General features: G+C 30.2%; 3 protein-coding genes across 4 annotated transcripts; all 3 read right to left on the bottom strand.

Annotated features, from left to right (window-relative positions):
* Positions 1-3,474: 3,474 nt before the first annotated feature.
* On the bottom strand, positions 3,475-4,008 carry LOC133702747 (uncharacterized). The gene is made up of 2 exons (XM_062127072.1): positions 3,770-4,008; positions 3,475-3,589 (listed from the first exon to the last, which is right to left on the bottom strand). Exons 1-2 carry the CDS (start codon positions 4,006-4,008, stop codon positions 3,475-3,477), a joined length of 354 nt encoding a protein of 117 aa, XP_061983056.1.
* A 6,950-nt stretch (positions 4,009-10,958) lies between these two features.
* Positions 10,959-13,664, bottom strand: LOC133702746 (uncharacterized). Its single transcript, XM_062127071.1, has 3 exons — positions 12,800-13,664; positions 11,759-12,697; positions 10,959-11,083 (listed from the first exon to the last, which is right to left on the bottom strand). Exons 1-3 carry the CDS (start codon positions 13,662-13,664, stop codon positions 10,959-10,961), a joined length of 1,929 nt encoding a protein of 642 aa, XP_061983055.1.
* Positions 13,665-19,140: 5,476 nt separating this feature from the next.
* On the bottom strand, positions 19,141-22,741 carry LOC133703342 (uncharacterized). 2 transcript variants are annotated; one of them, XM_062127813.1, is made up of 4 exons: positions 22,523-22,741; positions 21,343-22,334; positions 20,189-20,346; positions 19,141-19,578 (listed from the first exon to the last, which is right to left on the bottom strand). In XM_062127813.1, the coding sequence occupies exons 2-4, from the start codon at positions 22,301-22,303 to the stop codon at positions 19,390-19,392; spliced, it is 1,308 nt and encodes a 435-aa protein (XP_061983797.1). In that variant the 5' UTR covers positions 22,304-22,334; positions 22,523-22,741; the 3' UTR covers positions 19,141-19,389. The 2 variants fall into 2 exon arrangements, with proteins under 2 accessions (XP_061983797.1, XP_061983798.1); XM_062127814.1 differs by having other exon boundaries at positions 21,343-22,215.
* Between the last annotated feature and the right edge of the window lie 568 nt (positions 22,742-23,309).

The raw sequence follows: 23,309 nt of genomic DNA, 5'->3' as shown, positions 1-23,309 counted from the left end.
AACACAAACTTAATATGCATAATTTTCTTTAAAATATTTTTAAATAATATTCAATGAGAATAAAATATTTATTTTTTTTATTTTTTATTTTAAATTTTCTTATATATTTTTATCAAATTAATTATTTTGTATTTCTTATTTAGTAAAAACTATAATGATATGTATTTTTAAAAAAAACTTGATTTTTATATCATGATAATTTTTTGTTTTCAAAACCATGTTTCTGAAGAAAAATTTTTCAAAACAATAGATAAATAGATAAATAAGAAAATAAAGTTTTGATTAAAGGAATACAACTTTTTCTCCTTAATCCAAGTCATTGGAATTCTTAAAAATAATTATTTTAATTATTTTAAATTTTTATTCAAAAAAACCATGTTACTTATAAGAATAATATGTTTTTTTAATAAATAAAAATATATATATATATAAGAATATATTGAGTAAATAAACATATTTTTTATTTAAAATTTAAATGGTTTTATTTTTTTATTTAAGAATATTTAATGTAATTACCATATAATTTAATAAAATAAAATTCAAAAAATTCCCTGCAATAGGCTAAGGGGTATTTGTTATTGCGATATAATGTTTTACAAAATAATTATTAATATTATCATAAAAATATCTAATTTTATTTGAAAATTATATAATATCCAAAATCTTACTATCTTATCTCATTATACAGGAGTTAAAACGTAAAAAAGAATAAAACTTTACAATAAAAATATAAACATCTAAAATTATAAGGACCAAATATATAAAAAATAAAAAATATTATATATATATATATATATATATATATATATATATATATATATATATATATATATGCATATGCGCACAGGAGATGGGTGTATAGTAAAACACCCACTTTAAGTTTATTAGTAATATTTTATTTATTTATTTATTTATTTTAGCCATGATTTATTTTCTTCCCTTCTCTAATTGTATAAAAGACAAATTATCCATGAGAGATTAAGATTGCATATACTTGTGAGTTTTCTTCTTCTTTTTTTTCATAAACAAATCTATAAAAAGAAAAATAAAAAGAATTCGTTTACCAATTAAGAATTAAAATGTTTGCTTGAAAAATTGCGAAACACTAGAATTGTTGTTTTACTTTTATTGACAATGGCTAAACTTAAATTTTATTAGTTTTGACCCTAAAATTTTAAATTATTCAAGAAAAAGTCAAGAATTTTTTATTTGTTTTCAGATCTGGCCCTCTGCCAGCCTCCCCTTCCCCTGGCTACACCCTTACTTGTATAGTTGACTTAATATTTTATGATAACTCTTTTGAATATTTTCAATTAAAGTCAAACAAGATGGTTGTTTTTAGTATTAGAAAATTTATAATAAACATATTTCCTTAATTTTTTATTAAAAAAGACTCATTAGAATGAATAAAAACTAATATAAAATGAAAAAAAACTAGTTTTTTCTCTCTCTCTTGTCTCTTTAGAAAAATCTCTCATCCTAAAAATATATTTTTCGTTGCTACCACCCATGTATATCACGGGTGGCAACCACTTATTTTGCTTTCTTTTCCTTCTTCATGTTTTTTTTTTAAAAAAAATAAAAAGTTGATTTTAGATTGGATCGTTTTCATAGTCATAGATAGATCTAAATTGTTATTTTCATCTTTAATATATGGTTTTTATTATTATTTATGCATGTCTTTTGTTAAAGTTTTCAGTTGAAGTAAGGATTTTGATGATTACTTCCAATGGAAAGATCTTAATACTAATTGGTGGATTTGAATCTTCCATCAATGGAACTTTCAATTCATTATAGTTTCAACTCATACGTGAGAATGTGTTCCAATAAAGGCAACTAGGCAACCCAAGTTTGAGAGTTTCATTAAGTATTTGGTATTATGGTAACTTTTGTGATTTGAGCAAAATTATTTTATAATTGATTTGGTTTTATATATATTTACTTAAAACTGTGATTGAAGTTGAGGTTGAATAAAAAGTAATTTAATATATTTGGTATCTGTTTGGGAACGCAATACAAACCGCGTTCCAAAAAATTTTGAATTTCTTTTTTTTTCCTAAAAATATTTTTTTATGTTTTCAGATCAATTTCATATGCTGATGTCAAAAATAATTTTAAAAAAATAAAAAAATATTTTTTTCTTTTTTCCTAAAAATAATTTTTTTTATGTTTTGAGATTGTTTTCATATGTTGATGTCAAAAATAATTTAAAAAATAAATAAATAATTATTTTGATGCATTTCTAAGCGAAAAACACTTTGAACCGCCACCGTTACCATAATCCCATAAGCACTTTTCAAATTGAGATTATAAAATAACTAAAAAAGATATATATATATATATATATATATATATATATATATATATATTGATGGTTTTTAATTGAAATATTATAGATTTAACTACTACTATTACATCATGAAATAATCAATGCTTTTTATAAAGTATTTTGTATTGTTCCATTAAACTATCTGCAATTCCATCACATACGAAATTTATCTTAGAAGGACTATAGTTTCCATGGCTTCCTGAGCATACAACAACATCAGGTAAAATCTCATCAGGAACAAAATTAGGATTGCGATCAAATTCTGTAAATGCTACATCATTATATGATCCCCTCCTAATGTAAATATATAGTACCATTAATGCCACTACAATTTCAACTTGGGTTTTATATGGATAAACAGTCATGTTTTGTAAAATCCTCCACCTCTGTTTCTATACTCCAAAAGAACGTTCTATTACATTACGTAGCGATGAGGGTGCACGATTAAAAACTTGTTGCTGATTTCTTGGTTGTTCACGTCGTCTAAAATCTTGTAAGTGATATCTCTCACCTTTATATGAACCTAAATACCCATACTCATTGGGATATCCAGCATCAACCAAAAAGTATTTACTTGTAATTACAAACAATATTCAAATTTTCTCATTAATTAGTAAATAATAAACAAATTATTATACTTGTAATTACATAACTACTTTCTGGTGGTGTAGGAAATTTTATATTTCTATTGTCAACAACCTCAAGAAAAATACGTGTATCGTAGGCACTGCCTTCCCATCCTACCCACACAAACGTGAACTGCATGTTAAAACTACAAGTAGCCATTATGTTTTGAGTTGGTACACCTTTTCTTCCGATAAATGGAAATTGATTTTCAGTTGATAGGCAAGCTCGCACATGTGTTCCATCAATTGCACCAATATATTTCTACATGAAAACCATTGATAATATAATGTCATACTTACTAACATGCAGAAAACAATTTAATGTTGAATACTGACAACATTAACAAACATTTTTCTTACCTTAAAATTAGGCATGTATCTTGGATTCATTGCAATTTCTCGTGGAGTGCTTGTAAAATTTAGGTCATCTGGTTTTATGACATCTACTACAAATAAACATATTGCTGCAAGGATTTCTTTAATGCATCTACTAATAATTTCACCCGAATGTTGAAATTGCTATTGAACCTCCCTATTTGATGCTCCTAGTGCTATTGTATATAGAAATATAACCATTTTTTCAACCACACTCATCCTTCTTGAAGGCTTTAACTTATACTTTGTTTCTAAATCACTGCACAGACTCAACAAAGTTGATGTGTTCATTCTAAACATGTTGAGACATCATTTCCAATGTCCTCGTAAAACTTTAGTTAGCCAACGTATGCCTGTGTTGTATGAAATCATGCACGGTTCTTTATGCATATAATTAATATAATATATGTTTATTGCCTCAGTTGTGCACACAACTAACTTTTTCATATCAAAATCTCGACTCCAAAATGATTCACCATCCTTATCACTATCATCGTCGTTATCGTCGTCGTCGTCATTGTTGTCGTCATCATTTTCCCCATCATCACCATCCCCTCTTAAGCCATCGTTGTCATCATCACCCCAATAATTAATGTGATCAACAACGCGATCCATTATGTTTTTATAATCATCATTAAGATCTTCATTGAATATTACATTAAAATGCGCATCTTCCATGTGTATAATGCTAAACAAATAAACAAATGAATAATATTAAACACTAGTCAACATACAAGTATTCAAACAATCAACAAAGTAGGCAAAAATGAAATGAAATGAAAAGGACTTTCATTCTCAAAAATAAACTTAGAGCATATATATATATATACACGAGGCATATGAATAATAGTCTATCATTGAAATTTCAATTTCCATAACTAAAAAACAACAGACCTTAGAATATATTCATTATTCTCAGTTTGTACAAATGAAATTTTTGTTCTTTATTTACTTTGTTTGAGTTGAACATAATCCATAAGGGGAAAATAAACTTTGATAGTAGCTAAATGCCTTATATTTTTCCTGCCCGTAATATTTCCTGTTTATATTCTATGTTTCTAAACATGTACTAAACATCAAAGTTGATTTTTGAATTACCATGAGCCATAAGATATCATCAACAACTGAACATCATTGTTCAATACCCAACAAACTAAAAACTAAGAATGATAAGGCAGAGGAAAATTCTAAACATTTTTTTCTGGGAAAGTATTAATGGGTGCATAGTATGTGTATTCAGTGGGGATGAAGAAGGTATGTATAAGATGAGATGGTAGATTCGAGACAAGGGGAGGTTTTTAAAATTTTTAACATAATCAACACACACAAGACAATCAATAGAAAATGCAGCTCTAAAAACAGGGGTTTGCAGTGAATGGAACATTGAACAACTTGACTTCACACCAATTACTCATTATATGTTAGGCCAAGAAAATGTATGAAAAATTCCTAATAAAATCTCATTGATAATTCTCAAATCTCAAAAGAAACTAGTGATCTAAGCATTTTATATCATAAAATCCTAAAAGAATTAAAATGAAACAAATAATTTATGCCTAAAATGGCAATAATAGCATTAAAATTAACAGATTGTTAATAAGAACAATCAACAAAGTTTACAATATTGTAAAGCCACAAATGTAGATGACTTAAAAATACAGATGGGTAATTTCAACAACTACTAAAAGTTTTCTTTTCATTTCAGCATGCAAACCCAATAATGGTTGTGGTTAATTAACATAACTCAGAACACCATATGTTCACAATATTGTAAACAAGAACAATACATAACACCCAAAGTTTTATTCCAGCACCAACAAACAGGTAAGTAGTTATATAATTGTAAAAACAAAAACACACTCAATTTTATAGCTTCTCTTTTTTGTTCCTGGACAAGTTTTCAGGATCTCCTTGTTCTTGTGGCTCTAAAACCAACACAGATCTGCACATAAATTCATCAACAATAAATACACAATTGTGAGAAATAATTGAATAAACAAGCAGCCATTTACGATAATGGAGTTGAAATAAGCTCCACAAGGCCTGTTTGATACCTCCTAATAAAGAAGTTACAGAATTGTTATACAGTCCAATATTAAAATGGTTGAAGGAAGCAGTGTGCAGTAAAGAAAAACTTGTTATTGACGAGTTGAATACTTAATTTCAAGAAAAATTGGAAAAACTTGTTACATAATTTTTTTTTATCCTAACTCACTTTAGATTTTATATGAACTTCAGATCAAACTCAGCATTGGCCTAGGATTGATAGTATTATTTAGCATAAACTGCATATTTAAGTAAACCTTTGATGATAGTTGAAGGCGCACAACCCAGGGAGTAATAAATATTTCTTCTCTAGATCTCGGGAACCATAAAAGACTACCTAAAACGCAAAAATTATTGTCACCAAATTGATTCTTATTTCGGCAACTACAATATAAAGAGATATCAGATCATGTATTAATTTTGAAAAAGTGTAGAAGATAGAAAAAATTATTCACAATGAAAGCAACAACAAAAATGAGAAAAAATGCCTTTTTCAGAGATCTACAAGTTCAAAAACATGGAAACACGTATCGAGTAGAAAAAAGAAAGGGAAATTAGTTTCGACAATAGAAGAGAGAAGATGGTTGGAGGAGACATATCTTGAATTTTTTTTAGAGAGATGAGACAAATCTGACCGGCCAACAAACTACTTCATTATTGGTATTTTTGCTTTGATTTTTTAGAGGAATTAGGGAGGAATTGGGAAGTTTGATTTTCCTCCAATGGCTTTTTTTCTCTCTTCAACTTGTGTTTTATGGTTGGTATATAATGGAAGAAAAATTGAGGTTGAGCTACGGGCAAAACATATTTTTTGTGTTTTTGTTAAACCTTAGATTCAGACACAATTTATGGTGGGTCCCACCAAAACAAAACCAAGTTTCAACTTAACCGAACATTAATATATGTGGCTGGCCCTCAACCTCACACGCATGTCAAACAACCACTTAGTAATTGTAATGTGTGTGTGTGTATTAACAAAATACTATTTTCCATCTAAAAAAATTAGAGATGGAAATACATCTATACTATTTTATGAAAGTAAACATAACCTAAAGATTTTTTTGTGAGAATTTCTAATATTCATAGCTCAAGTAAGCAACACATCTATTGAAAATAAACTTTTTGAAATTGGGATATGAGTTCATTATAACATAGCTTATAGTTTATTAAAAGTAATTAATTAGTTACTTCTTATAGTATTAAAAAACAATTAAATAGTATTTTATTGATGATGATCATCCTCAATTTAGTAATTATTTAATTCCAAAAATATCTTATATTCATAGTCAAATTTCTCATTTTACATAGTTATATATTCTTTATTTTATTTTGAAAGATAGAAAATGGACAAAATAAATTGAAAAGGCATAAAAAAATAACAAAAGAGCTAAATTAATGATAAATTTATAAATGGAGGGATTACATATATTGTTTTAAATACTACAAGGATTAATTAATTAGTTTGTTAAACTATAAAAAGTGTTATAATTTACTCTATGATATTTAATCTAACGAGCCTTATGATAATAAGTTTATTGTGTCATGTGATCAGGGATTTTTTTATAAAAAAAATATATATGTGCGTGACAATATTTTTTTTAAAATTTTAAACCACAAACACTTTATTTTGTTTAAAAGTTTCTTAAAGATATTCCTTTTTTCTAAATGGAGTTAATTAAATGTTATTTAACTTTAAAGGGATTGAATCTAAATATTAATTGTGTCAATTCTTGGCATGTTTAATCCAATTTTTATTATTTATGTTAAAAGTGCAACAATATTGTATTTATTCCCTTTTAAAGCAGAAAGAAAATCATCATTTAACAAGTATTTGTTACTAACTTAATGCGTAACAACTAATTGGAAGCTCCATTCCCTTCTTATACATATGTAGAATGATCTAATTATTTATAAATATTAAGTTTTTTTATTAATATTTCATACAATTATTTTTTTAAACACTTTGCTAATTTATATAAATATTTTTATTTGTATTATTCTAAATGCGAAAAGTATTGAATTCGATGATTTTGAAATATACTTAATACAAACATGTTTGAGAGAGAGTTATCGTCCATGTTTATGTTAGAATATTGATTCAAAATTATAATTAATGATAGCATTTCTTTAATTGGTAAATTTTATTGACTTAACCATTTAGATTTTAATGTTAGTGTGTAAAATTTAAATGGTTAATGTTAATATAATTAATGGAATGACATGTATGACTAAATTAATTTATTATATTTAATTATTTCAAATATATTTGGTAACGGATATGTTTATTAAGTGTGTGCGCGCATGCATAATTTATGATCTTCCTTTTTTATATTCCTTTAAAATTTTACTATACTTTCTTTCTCATGCTTTATTAACTTAAATGAGAAAAAGGGTGATTTAAAGATTTGGGGAATTTTTGTTTTATCCAAAAATTATAACAGATTATTGTATCTTGAGAGAGAAGAGTATTATATGCTAAATTGTCTTTATGCAAAGAGAGAATTTTCTCTTTAAAGATAGCACCATTGCGTGCCACAATCCTGGGTTTCTTTAAAACCCTTATTCTTTTCATTTATACTTTTAGTTATTATTTTTATTATTGATTTGAATTGCTAATTTAATATTGAAAAGGGAAACAATATCTTGGTTGCATTTATTTACCTAATTCTTTCAATTATATATCTTTAAATTTCCTAACAATATTAAAGAGAAAAATAAGTTGTCTAAACCTGTTAATGAAAGTCCTTATTCTAAAATAGACATTGTTAATAATCATGCTTTTAGTGAAATTAGAAAGAGTAAAAGAAATAGAAGAGAAAATGATTTTGGTGCTAATTTTTATACATTTTTACTTGAAAATAAACCTAAAATATATAATACAAGTATGTCATTTATTGAAGCTCCTTTTTGGAAAGCAATGGTAAAATATAAGATGGTGTTGTGTTCCAGGTAACACCTGAGATTTATTAGAGGTTCTAGTTGGTCTACTGATAAGATTTAAGGTTAGGAGGTTTAAAGAGGGTTTCAATGGATATCTTCAAAACATATGGACCAAAGTGAACTTCAAGAACATATTTAATAATAAAGGACAATTCTTAATTAATTTAATTTATGTTCAACATAGACTTATTGGTGGGCATTCAAATATTACAAAAAGATTGGAATAAGAAGATTTAAATATGTTAGTTTGACATTTCACTATTGTTTTGGTCATACTTGGAGATACTTAAAAGAATTTTGATGTTACTCTAGTTGCATTGGAAAGTAGACATCTGTATCTTTTTATTGATATATAGAACTCTTTCTAATTCATTAATACAAGATAGAACTATACATTGAGTTTTGATTCTGCTAGCAAATTATAAAAATAACTTTAGTCTTATTTAAATTAGTTGGGCTATTATTTTATTTGTCTTTTAGTTATTATTAGGCTTTTAGATATATTAGAGCCTTTATTTAAATTTGGATGCATTGGATTATTATTATTTATCAGACTTATCCATATCCATTAGGGATATCTTATTAGAATTAAGATTATTTCTAATATAAATACTCTTTTATAAAATCTTTTAGAGGTTAGACTTTTTATAATAAATAAATCAACATTATTACTATCTTTTGTGTGATTGAGTGATTTTCATACTAAGTTCTTGATTAAACTTATAAACTTTTTAAATGATTGATCAACTTCCTTGTGATTTTATATTACCCGTTTGCGTCTCTTTATAGGTGTAGGTAGGGGTGATTATTGTGTATAACTTTGGTTCTTTAAGGCATGTTCTTATTAGGTCAAGTTATAAACCATTTAAATCTAATTTTAACGTATCTTAAGAGGTGTCCGCATCAAATAGATTCTTTAATTTCTAATAAAACTTAGTTTTAAATTGATTTGCCACAAAGTTGTAAGACAATAGGTTATAAATGGATTCTTAGAAAGAAATTAAGAACTAATGAATTTATAGAAAAATCTAAGTCTAGGTTAGTTGTTAAGGGGTTTAAACAATAACGAGTAGATGTTTATGACACATATACATCAATTTCTAAAATCACTACAATTAGATTATTAGTTGCTTTAGATTCCTTTTACAAATTAGAAATCCATCAAATGCATGCTAAAATAAATTTTTTAAATGGTGATTTAGAAGAAGAAATTTATATGGATCAACTAGAAGGTTTTGTTGTGCCTGGTCAAGAAAAGAAAAGCTTATAAACTTGTAAAATCCCTTTATGGTTTAAAACAAGTTCTAAAATAATAGTGTGAAAAATTTGATCAACTCATTTTATTTGATGATTTTCAGACATATTTTACTAATGAATGTGTTTATAATAAAAAAAACTAAAAAACAATTATGTGATTTTATGTTTGTATGTTGATGATATTATGAATTTTTATAGTAATATTCAAGTTATAAATATTACTATATCTTTTTTGTTTAGAAATTTTGATATGATAGATCGATTAATGTTATTTTAAACGTTAAATTATTGAAAAACAACAATGGTTTTGCTTTAACTCAATCATATTACATTGAAAAAATATAAAAAAGATTTAATTATTTTGATGTGTCTTCTGTATGTAGTTCTTTCGGTCCTTAAACTAAATGAAGAAAAAAATGATGGTGAAAATGTGTCTCGATATAAATATTCACAAATTATTGAATCTTTATTACATCTAAATAATTATACTAGACAAGATATAACATAAGCAGTTGGTACATTAGGTAGATATACATATAATCTTAATACTTCACACTAGAGTGCTTCAGAAAAAAGTTTTTAAATATCTAAAAGGAACAACTAATTATGCACTACATTATATTATTTTTCTATTGTAATAGAGGAATTTAGTGATGCTAATTGGATTTATGATTCAGAAGAAACAAAATCTATTATGGGGGTATGTGTTTACATCATATGGTGGTGTGGTTTGTTGGAAATCTGTTAAACAAACTATAATTACCTTTTACACCATGGAAGTAGAATTGGTTACATTAGATGCTACTCAAAAGCCAAATGACTCTAATTTTTTTAGTTGATATATCATTTGTTTCTAAACCAATATCATCTATATCAATACATCTTGATTGCCAAACTACTATAGCTAAGGTCAAAAGTAAAAAATTTAATGAAAAAAAAAGACATATGACTGTCAAACATAAATTCATTAGACATTAGATATCTCATGGTGTTATTTTTTTAGAATTTACCAAGTTTGAAAATAGCATTACAGATTTGCTCACTAAAGGTTTGACATGCCAATGAGTTATTCAAGCATAAAGGAAAATAGCATAGTTTTAAAAATCGACCCGGTCGAGTGATCGGGTCACAGGTCAGGTAGGTTAACCCGGGTTGACCCGGGCCAACCAAAAAAAAACCTATAAAAAAACACATAACTAGTTACAATATAACACTTACATAAACCAAATTTAAATTATAAACCAACAACATAAATTTAATTCAATATCCAAAACACAAACAAAATATAAATTCTAAAATATTTAAAACAAAACATCCAACCACATAAATTCTAAAATATTTAAAATAAAACATCCAACCACATAAATTCTAAATCAACAACACATTCACTTTTGTTGAATGAACACATTAAGTTCTTCTGTGTCCATAGAAGCAAAATTTGGATCAAATGTCGATGGAATTGAGCCAATCTCGTCAACACCTAATAAATCATCAGCATGCTCCTTTGAAACTTCAATATCATTAACATTCTTCAATATCATTAACATTTATGACATTTACATTTCAAACACAATTAATAAATAAATATTATGTGTTAAACAAAACTTTATTTTAAATAATATTTATCACTAAATAATCAATCATTAATTACCATCATGTAAAGTATCTTGTATGGTCATAGTTGATAGAGCTTGGTGAAAACTCTCTGCTTCTTAGTTGTCAAGATTGACAGGTCATCTTCTACTACCCAATTTTCAATGTCACAAATTGTCTCAACATTAATTGGATCATAATTCCGTCCTTTCCAATAATTCCTATATATTAAAAGTAAAGATAAACACAATATAAGTATTAATAATGTTACTAAACAAGATAAAATAATATTTAAAGAATTAGAGAAAAGAAAAATACTTTTGTTTCAATCTTAGATTGCAGTGGACGTAAACAAGGTCATTAAGCCTTTGGTGCTCCAATCTATTTCTCTTCTTGGAATGAATATGTTCAAACATACTCCAATTTCTCTCACATCCCGAAGAACTACAAGTTTGACTTAACACTCGTATAGCCAACTGTTGTAAATTTGGAGCGCTGGTTCCATATGTCATCCACCATTCATCTATATAAAAAAATAATAAGTAAAAGGAGACTATGTTAAATAATATTTTTAAATATAAAAATTATATACCTGGAGGCATAAGGGTGCGATTATTTATTGCGGACACTCGACCAAAGTCATGATCAACATTCCTAAACAACTTCATCTCACCTGTAATCTTACTTTGCAATGGTAGATTTCCATGTGCATACTTCTCAAGAACATCTAGAAGTCCAGAAATGGTGCTCATATGTTTATCCATTATATTTGCATCATATTGAAATCGAGGATTCAACCAAAATGCCGCTACATAAAGATGTCTATAAAATTGTTCATCCCACCGATTACTGATAATGTTTATGAAAGGTTTCACTCTAGCCTTTCTCTTTTGAAATCTCCTCATCATTTCTTCTTTTGCATGATGAATAACATCATACAAATATCTCATCAAAGGTCTATCATCACCATCAACTATTCGTAGAACTCGAATTAAAGGCTCACTCATTCGCACAATTATTGCACATTTTTCCCAAAACAGAGAGTCTAGCACACTCTCAACAAACTTTTTTCCTTTGCTATCTTTAGCATAAGCAGATGAGACCCATTCCCTAGATGTCACCATAGCTCTCAACTCATCTTCATGAGCTAAAATGCTTTGCAATGCAATAAAATTGGTAGCAAAACGAGTAGGAGCTGGACGAAGTATTTCTTTTCCTCCAGTGAACTTCCTCATCAAATACAATGGATAACAATGATTATAAATGTAGTTTGTGATACCAGAAGCATGCTCAACAACACAACAAACCGACTGCAATTTACCAATGTCCTGGAGTATGAGGTTAATGCAATAAGCAGCACAAGGAGACCAAAATATTGAAGGAAATTCTTCCATCAATAACTTGCCAGCAGCAACATAATTTGCAGCATTATCAGTCACCATATACACAATGTTTTCTACCCCAACATACAAAACAACCTCTCTAAACAACTGATACAACAATCTAGCAGTATTTGAGACATCTGATACATCTACGGTTTTCAAAAAAACTGTTCCTTTAGGACAATATACTAAGAAGTTAATTAAAGTCCTCCTCTTCTAATCTGTCCATCCATCAGCCATTAATGTGCAACCAGTCTTCTTCCAAATCTCTCGATAAGTCTCAACATAAATCTTGACTTCATCAACCGCTTTTGCCAAGTAATAACCACGAATAGCATGCAAGTTTGGTCCTTTATAACCAGAACCCATGGCTGTTACCGCATCTATGGCATGCTGATAATACACAGAATTAACAGCATTAAATGGCACACATGCATCAATCATCCACTTCGCTAAAGCAAGATCACACCGTTCAACTGCTTCCTTCCTTTGCCAACAATTCTGAATAGACTTTTGAGCACCAGGAGTTGTTCTCGGCATGAAATATATCCCTAATGTTGCAGATTTCTTCTGCTTTCCACAACTTGTAGTCGATTGTTTTACAGTGCTGGTGCTTTGAATCTTTTTCTTTTTTGCAACCTTCAGTGGTAACATATGTTTTTTAGTACTGACATCCTCATCATCCTCATCATCACCATCATCATCTTCTAATTGCCTAATCATCATCTCTTCATGCTTCCTTTGTCGTGCATTAAATGGATTGAATTCTGCTTGCATTTCTCTAACTCTTTTTTTTGTTTCAGCATTTCCTTTAAGATTCAAAAGCATTTGATGTCGAACATCAGGAGGACATTTACGACATTGTTCAACTTCTCCTTTAGCTCTAGCTAAATGTTGCTTAAATCGATTAATGCCACCACCCGCAAATACTTTAGCACAATATAAACAAACTAATTTTGTTTTTTTACACCCAACACTAAGTTCAAGAGCTTCTCTACAATGACCCCATGCCAAATCCATTCTTCCTCTACTACCACTTGACATGGAAATTGAAGGTTGAGATGATTGGGCCGTTGAAGGATCACTACCTGGAGTACTACCATCATGTGAAGACATCTTCAAAACCTAACATAATTTACAAGAGGGAATATAATTTCAAGCCAAATCACTTGCAATCCATTAATTAAATTATAGAATTAGGAGAATTTAGTATATAAATATATTGGGAAAGGAGAGGCAATGATACTGATAAAATCTCCCAATTCTTTAATGCTATTCGTACACAACTAATATTCTCTCCTGTTTGGACAAGAAAAGGCAAATTCAAGAGGAGGGAGGGCGCCATCTATATTTAAATCACGCAACAGTGTGGATCCATACTACAAGATCATTTATGGTTAATCATCTAGTTATCCATCACACGTTGTTGCCCAAAAGGAAAAACAAAAAACAAAATCATAGCAATTCATGATTTAGCAGAAGACAGATTTAGCAATTCATCATTTATGGTTAATTATCTAGTTATCCATCACACGTTTGCTTTCGTTCATGAATAAAGACAGATTAATCAAAACAACAATTCAATCACCAACCCCTATCCATGCACTGGCTGGTAGATGCATGGAATTTAGCAGAAGCAAAGGCAGAATGAACAAACACACCAACAATTACTAGCCGAAATATTTTAACCATAATCAATAATTCTTACAACAATTTCAATCTCTGGTTATAATAGTTCTTAGAACAAAATAGTTTCAAACTATGGTTATAACAGTTCCAAAAGCAAATGCACCGAACAAAACTAGTTTCCTCATTCATTTTCAACACTTCCTAATAGCAGAGGAAGTTATTACGCTGCAGAAAAGAAAGAACAGAGAAACATACCTGAGGTTGAGATGACTGGGCTGCGACTGAATCAACGAGACTGAATCAACGAACAACAAAATGATGCCCAGAACTACAAGTTCAAAACACGGCCAAGAATAAAGAAAAGAGAGAGTGAAAGAAGAAGATTTGTGAACAGAAACAAGAAATTAACCTTTTTCATAGTGAAACAACAATGATCAAGACGTCTTCGGTCTTCTGCTCTCCTCTGCTCCTCAACTCATCGATTGAAATTGATTTGTTTGTTAATTAGGTTTGCTCTGTAATCAAAATGCCCAATTCTGCTTCATTGTTCTTCGTCGTTTTGGCCTTTAAAACAAAGGCCAAAACGACGTCGTTTAACATCAATCAGTCTAAAAAAAAAATAGACCGGGTCTCAGTCGGGTTTGACCGGGTGGCCTGGGTCCCGGGTCGACCGGGTTCGACCGGGCCAACTCCCGAGCGGGTTTTTGCCTCCACCCGGACCGGTCCCAGGCCCGGGTCGGCCGGGTCCCGGGTCGACCCGCCGGGCTGGTCCGGGTTTTAAAACACTGGAAAATAGGACTAAAGCCCTTAAATTAATCACCAATAATGGAAACTTGTCTAGCATAATTATGTCTGCTGTCCAGTTTTACAACAACAATCATAATTCTCAATTCGCCTGTTGGATCAAGCTGAAATTTACCCAGAGTTTCCCAGGATATTTTTCTATATTGGGGTAAAATTTTAGGTCAATTGGAGTTCAGATAGGCCTTGCGATATATGTCACAATAGGATGTATGAATTTTGTTAATTACTTTCTTTTGACTTTTGTACTTTCTATTTGGCAAGGATCCTTTTCCTACAAGGATGCAATATCTTGTTTTGAGAATTTTCTAGTTTTACAAGGATCTTTAATGGCCTGCAACATAATCTCTAAGTATGGCAAATATTCATTAATGTTCCAAATTCATTTCTTACAAGAATTCCTTATTCATCCTAGCTACACAAGAAAAGAGAGGATGGTGGTATTTAATGACATATTGATTAGCTTATTTTGGGGAGTTTTCTAATTCTACAAGAAAGGTTAAAGGAAGACAATAAGGATTTTCGTGTTTTGAGAGGATTCTTTAAAGTTAGAATTAATTATCCTAGATAAACAAAAAAACAAAAGGGGAAGCCATCGACTTCCTAACTTATTTTGGATATCTAAAGGTAGTAATAAAGACCTTAGTGTTTATAGGATGAAAATTTTGCTCATGATATTATTTAAACTAGGAAAACTATTTATTTTAGGTTATTTTGTTTAATTACGTGCAACAACTTTAGTTTATGTGTTAGATTTGTTATTTTTATTATTTACTTCATGTTTGGACTTAGTTAACATATTTTGAGTTTATTATAAATGAGTAAATATTAGCCCACAAGTTTTGGGTTCATTAGGGTTACTAGTTGAACAATTATATACGGTTTTGTAAGCTGAAATTTTTAGCAACCATAAATTTATGAAATAAGCTTGTATTTTGTGTGATGCAATACATTTTCTTTGTTATGACAAAGAACAAATTTGACTTATTAAGGTATAAGTTACCTTGTGGCGTCTTTCTTATACTTCTCATTCACAAATTGATATTTGTTGGGTAGGAGTTTCTTATTTCAATAGTGTTGGTGCCTTGTAACAAGTTTTCATTGTATCACATTCCTATCAAACCTGATTTCTTGGCTTTTCGGGAGTTGTATCATCTTTGTTGTGGGTTGTTTAACCACGTGATGAAGAGGTTCACTTCACAAATATGACATATATATTTTTCAGGGTGGTCTTAGGTCTTATTTATATGATAATGTACTATATATTGTGATGATTAGGAAGAGTTAATCTTTGAATGAATCCAAAAGCAAAAAACAATTACGGGATGTTGAGCACAAAACATCTTTGGAGGATTCACGTGAGTGTGGGAGCACAGTCACCACTGTAAGGGCTTAGAGTTAGACTACTCTTTAAAGACACTTATGAGATAAGATACGTGCGCATAACCAAAAAAAGTACAACCCTGATAAAACCTTAAAATCACCCATATATTGTGTGTGTAATAAGTTTAAATTTAATCCAAAAAACTTAGATCAAAACATTCTAATTACTATAGCTCTTCAAGTTAAGAATTACTTACATCAAGTATAGATTCAAACCCTAAAGATACCTAGTACCTTTTACACTTATATTTTATTTATTATTCGTATGAATAATTTTAAATCATGTAAAAGAATGCTAGAATATTAATTTAAAATTATAATTAATTATAACTGTTTTTTGTAATCAGTATACTTTATTGATTTAGCTGTTTAAGTTTTAATGTTAATGTATAAAATGTAAATGGTTAACATTGATATAATTAATGTAATGACGTCTATGATTAAATTAATTTATTATATTTAATAGTTTTAAATATATTTGGTAATTGATAAGTGTGTTTGTGACATGTGTTTAGAAAAAAAAAATAATTTTTTTTTATCATAAAAACTTATAAAAATACTTTTCTATTTTAATCTCTCATGCATCTTTGCACATAATTTGAGACCTTTCTTTTCTTTTTCTTTTTTCCTCTCAAATTTTACTTTCTTATACTTTATTAACTTTAGTGAGAAAAGGGGTGACTTAAGGATTTAGAGAATTTTTGTTGCATCCATTATGCATTCTTAGTAAATGCATCGTGTATTTCAATAGTGTTGTTTTTTCTTGATCATTTTTTTTTACTCCTATCATCATTTTTTTTAATTCATCCTTTTATATATTGTATTTTTTTTAGAATTAAATTTTAGAATTTATGTTTTATATATAATTATTGTGGCGTTGAAGAAATTTTTCGATATTGTATTGATGCTTAATATTACAAAAGGAGCTTCGGTTTTAGTGGAAGAGAAAAAATTTGAAAGACTGGATCTAAGAATGATTTTTTTAAAAGGCACTGTTGTCCAACACCTTTTTTGTCTTTTTTTTCTTCTTTTTTTTGCACTTTAAGAAATTGGCAAATTTTGTTTTTGGACCATGTTATTTTCAACTATTTTTTATTTTGATTTATAATTTTATTTTGTTTATTTTCAATTCTTATAATTAGAAAAGAGAAAAATTTAATAGAAAACAACGAATAAAAAAGATAACCATTATTTGGCTACATTTAAATGAGAAGTAAATTGGACTTCGAGAAATTTTTAAAATCCGATTAATTTTTTTTATTTTTTAAAATTAATTAAATTCTATTTTAAGACCATAAATAAGTTCATTGAGATCTTTATGATGTTTTTTAGGAGTTTTTAGGTGAAAAATAAGTTTTTTGAGTTCTTGCAATTAGAAGCCCGATTTCTCAACCATGTCAAGTGTCTAAAATCGAGATGATGTGTTGTATGGTTGTTTAAAATAAAAAAGAGAGAGAGAGAAAGAAAGTACCAACTTAACAATAAAAAATTAAAAAAATTGAGTCATGAGAGCTTGGGTCTACTCTTGCAAGTCCACGCTCGCGTACCCTTGTTTTGCTATAAACGATCAACTCATCTTGGACTTTTTTTTATTATTGTTTAGAAAATTATTTAATTGAATACTTTTTAGTTTAATTGTTTTAGGATAAGATTATGATATTTCTTGTGATATTATCAAGCGTTTTTTTTATACAACACTTGATGATTTTTCAAAAATAAATTTCTTGAAATTTGATCAAATTAATTATAATTGAATAAATTAAATTATATTTGAGACATTATTTCATTATATATCAATCAATTTGATATTAATTTTTGAATGGGATTCTTGCCTTTCTTTATGATATGATATTAGCAATAATTTAGTTGATTATTCTATTTGAACCTTATGCATTTTGTATGACCATATAACTTGAATTGAAGATTTAAGGATTTCTCGTCCCGAACTTGCTTTGCCTTTTATTTGTTACCCATTGCTATTTTGCTGTGGAACTTCACTAATGAAGTCAAAATTTTGCATCAAAGCAAACCATTTATTCTTCCACTTCTCTTAATGGTATGATCCAACTCTGTTGATATATCACATTCAAAACAAAGAGAACACCCCTAACAAGGTCAGATAATACTTAAATCAGCCCTCCTATTCTAATTGTAGGAAATAACTGGTATCAGCTAAACTCTGCTTGAATTTCCAACTTTCTAATCAATACTTTTGATGGAGCCTCATTCATTTTGAGGTGACAGAAAGCTCTTGTCCTAGTGAGAGAACACATAACATTCTTTTGAAGGAGTTAGGAATGGAGGCCTGGAAGTGATGAAAACTGCTTCAATGGATCTTACCCAATTGAAGGTCCATACTGGGGCACAGGTTCACGTCTCCAGATCATGAAGAAAGTTGACAACGTCTTGCGAGAATTAAAAATCAGTATCACCCAATTGTCAGAGTATAGATATGACGGTCATACAACTATTTATGGTGGAAGCAAGGGCAAGCTCGTGACGAAGGAACAAAGATCTGATCCAAGAAAAATTGCAGACTGCATCCACTGGCGTTTACCAGGGGTTCTTGATACTTGAAATGAGATTCTGTGTGCATATTTGTTACAGAATCATCAAAAACACTTGAAGCCAGAGGTACATTCGTGTGTTGACAATTAAATTAACAATCCAATTATTTTTTTGTGGATTGTTGAAAATTCTTTCCCCTAAGAAGCAAGCATATGCAACAAAGCTCAAACATGAAGATACTAAGATCAATATGAAAAGTGAAAAGTAGTAGTGCAAGAACTACAATGATATTGCAACTTCATAGCAACTTGATCAGAAAAGAAACATCATCAGCAGTTGAACAGATCAAATTCGATAATCATTATCTTCCACTTTATAACTCTATATTTTTCTATACAAAACGTTAGACCCTTCAACTATTATTCACAGACCGTGGCATTATCTTCATCTTATTTACCTGTACAAGGGGCAGGCTGGCCAATTAGCCCAGTTATGCTTATCCACAGTTTTGGGAATTTGTTTACAGGAGCTCCCATTCAGAGTCTTGTGTCGAATTTGATTGTGGATCGGGATCCAAGGTGATGGTGGTACTAGATGACAACTCCCGCTGCGTTGTATCATGACCATCAAGGTCCCCAAACCAAATTGCTAGCTGCTCATACTCCTTGGTTAACCTCTTTTTCGAAAAGAAAGCATCTTGGATTTTTTTCTTAAAAAAGAAGAAACCGAAAGGGGTCAGTAGGTTTTATTATCTACAAGATTATAAAATTAATGGAAACACACAGGATCATAATGGAGTTCCATTTATTATGAATAACAAGATTTTCAACTTAAATTGTCTTAAATTTATTCTATCTGTGCTGTGTGGCTTCGCAGTATCTATCGAGTTCCTTGATCTAGTCTCCTACTCACCCTCAAAAGATAGTGGAATTTAATAAGAGATAATAGAAAGATTGCCAACCTAGAAAGTTAAAGTAACAAAGATATAGCTAATATTTGCAAACTAAATACAGTAGAAAACGAGTCCATGTTTTACCAGCCAAGTAAAAATTATCTATCATTATTTTTTGAAGCACTTCACATTTTGAAATATAGTGGGCTCCTTTTGTTTTATTCATCATTCATGTTTAGAAAAATATCAATTGCATAACTGCGAATAAATTCTTTTCACACATACCATTAACATGGAGCATATATGCATAGCCCCAAACACATTCTCCGCACACACAGAGACCCACAGCCGCCAATCCACATGTGTGCTTGGTGCATATACACACAAAACATAAATAATCACACAGTTTCTATGAGAGAGGGAGAACCTTGTATGATCTGAGTTTACGGTTTCTACGAGCAACTTCATAGAGCAGGTTATCATCAACAATGACACAACTTTCCTCAAGCTTTACATTATCAGACAAATCAATGTTTTCCATTTTGGATTCTGTCAAATCATCTACAGCAGAGTCATCCGAACATCCTGAAAATGCTTCCAGAGATTAGTGAAATAAGCAGGGGGGGGGGGGGGGGGGGACAAGCAGGTTACATCATCAAGAAATAAGCAGGGTTGTAACTCACAAGACATGAAAGTATAATTTTATCCTCACCTGAGATATAAATGCATTTTCACGAGAAAGAATAAAGAGCTTCCAGAAAGCCATGTCCAAGAAGTATGATCCATTAACACCTCAATACTAGTGGCATGTACATGCCAAATGCAAAGAGTCATATACATGCAAATCTCACTACGCACAGTACATGCCATACCATCAATACATACTGAACATAAGGAGGTTGTTTGCAATAGCTAAAATAATATTTAGAGATAACTGCATTTTGATAATCAAGATGTTCCAATTAAATGTTAAATAGTTTTCATTTAAACGGTTAGTATGCATATTTCTTTTTGTTGAAACCATCCATTCAAATTATTGCCCAGAAAATACATTCAAATTCAGACAGTACCTCCTTCCCTTATTCAAGAATAGTTTAAAGATGATAATTAGGCTCATATGCTAAATTACTATATGAAGAAAACAGTTCAAAACTAATTCTTTCTAGATATGCCACAAAGCAAATTTTCTGCACATCAACATCCCAAGGGCCAATGATTATAGCTATAACAACTTTTTTTACCAATAACACTACTACAATATAGACATATGTTGATATTGATTTTCTGATGTACTTTTGTTTCATAACTAGATATATCATATGAACTAGACATGTTTCATCAACTTTTATATTTTCAGAATGTTTTTGAAACGCACACCCATGCACATGCACAGAATGTTGTCTAGATTCCAAACCAGACCCATATCTGAAGATATTTAGCCATCAAGATATTACAAGACAGCTTCACATAATTAATTCAAAAGGCATGGCTAAAATGATTCTAGAATCTTTTTCTACCAAAATAGGATTGTTAAAAGTGCATTATAAAAGAAAGACTAAATAAAGTAGAAATTGAGTCAACCTATCGATACCAAAGACAGCACACTGTTGGAGGCAGCCAGCCCCATTTCTGCTGCCTTGATCTTACATGAAACTGTTGGAGCAGATGTAGACGACAAGAGGACAAGGGAACTATCAGATTGAGCTGATGTAGAAGACAGGAGCATGGTGAAACTGTCAGAATCATGGCCCGCTACATTACAAGGATTGCTGCTAGATATTAATTTGGTGGTGATGTTATTGAGTGGGTTCCCAGGCAGACTGTGAGATGCCCTGAATATGGAACTTCTGGGGGATACAAGTTCCATCTCCGCTACTGCTTTTTCAGAAGATACCACCGAAAAGGCCATTTGAGAAGAAGAAACAATAATACCAGTAGAGTAAGAGTCATCTGCAGAGCTATCACATACAGTTCCCACCTCTTGAGGGCACTGGAAGCCCTCACCACGAACTGAAGTAACAGGTGAAACCTCAGCCAGAGACCCGCGTGCATTTTCAGAACTAAAATTAGCAAATTCACTGGATGCTTCAAAAGGTTCTTTATTTCCATGAGTAATAGACTCCAACTCCTCAGGTTCAGAGGAATTCTCCTCTACTGCATTTTCTTCTGTGTTCATGTCAGAAGACTCAGTTGTAACATCAACAATTCCAGGAGCTGACTCAGATTCTTCCCCTTCAAGGAGTTCTTCAGAATTGCTGGTAAAAGCCAATTGATTTGCAACCTGAAGCTCCCAGAATTCCTTGCCTAGCTGCTTTGTCATAGGATCAGAATCACTAAGCTCCACAGGTGATTGCTTTGCTTGAGAAGTATGTCCATGATCATCATCAACGCCAATCATAGATTTAATAATACGGGAACCCATGGCAGCATTTCTTTTTAGAGCTGCTGCTGGAGCTTCACATTTTGCAGGATCCATCAAAGGAGGGATTAAATCGTGCACAATATCAGAAAGAAGTTGAAGTATAAGAAATACCCAAATCATGTTTGTGCTTTGGGTGCATGAAGGGATGCGCCTGCCCAGAGGACTGATCAATTAAAATGTAACAACTAAAAATGTCGATGCATGATGAGAAATTACACCCATCAAAGAAAATATGACTGGTGATTTCACTCAGTGAAAATGACAGAAAATGTGATAAAAGCCTGTTTTAACTCACGATAAAGTGAAGAAAAGGAATAAAACAGAAAGAAAAAACGATACCTTTTTCACACCATTATCCACTTCAGGGCACAGTATTTCAAACTTCTGGTAAATGTCTCCAGCCCATGCCATACCTTTAGATTTTAAATCCATTATGTATTAGGCTCTAGAAGGGAGTGTTTCAAACACCTAGCCACGGTGTAAATTCCTAGTTCAGGACAAGATGGTAGCCTAAACCTGTAGAGTTGGATAAGTCGACATTTGCATGACTTCGATAGATAAAACAATTTAGAGTGAGAAAATGATGGGACACAGACCCACACCACAAATTATATAAGTATATAGACATAGATGGTGTAACCTGTCACGCTTTAGTTGGGAGACTAAGTCCATTTGAACCCATTTCATTATTATTTTATTTATTTAGCCCATTTGAGCCTGCTCATTGTTATTTTATTATTTATGTTAAACAGTTTGATTTAATGGGTCGAGCCCAATAGCGGGATGTTTTAGGGTTTACTATTTATATGTTCTTCTGTCATTTTGAGGGACAATTTTGATAATTAATGAAAATTTGCAGACTTTGCATATCTCCAATCCCCTTTCTTCTCTTCTTCAGCTTCTTTCTTTTCTAAAGCTTCTTTCTGTTCTTGATTTAATTTTATTATTTATTGTTCCGCATCAAATTTGGTATCAGAGCATGTTTTTTAATTGTTCTTACAATTAAAGGATCCACGGGTTTATGTTTAACCCTAGATTGATCTAAAAAAAGTATATTGTTCTGATTACAAAAAAAAAGTTGTTCATCGGCACTGTTCATCGTCGATCCTCAGTAGTGGCGCCCCGC

The sequence above is a fragment of the Populus nigra genome, chromosome 9 (genome assembly GCF_951802175.1).
Source record: "Populus nigra chromosome 9, ddPopNigr1.1, whole genome shotgun sequence".
In the NCBI taxonomy this organism is placed as follows: Eukaryota; Viridiplantae; Streptophyta; class Magnoliopsida; order Malpighiales; family Salicaceae; genus Populus; species Populus nigra.
The sequence above is the reverse complement of the archived record's forward strand: the minus strand, read 5'-3'. Positions and strand labels throughout refer to the sequence as shown.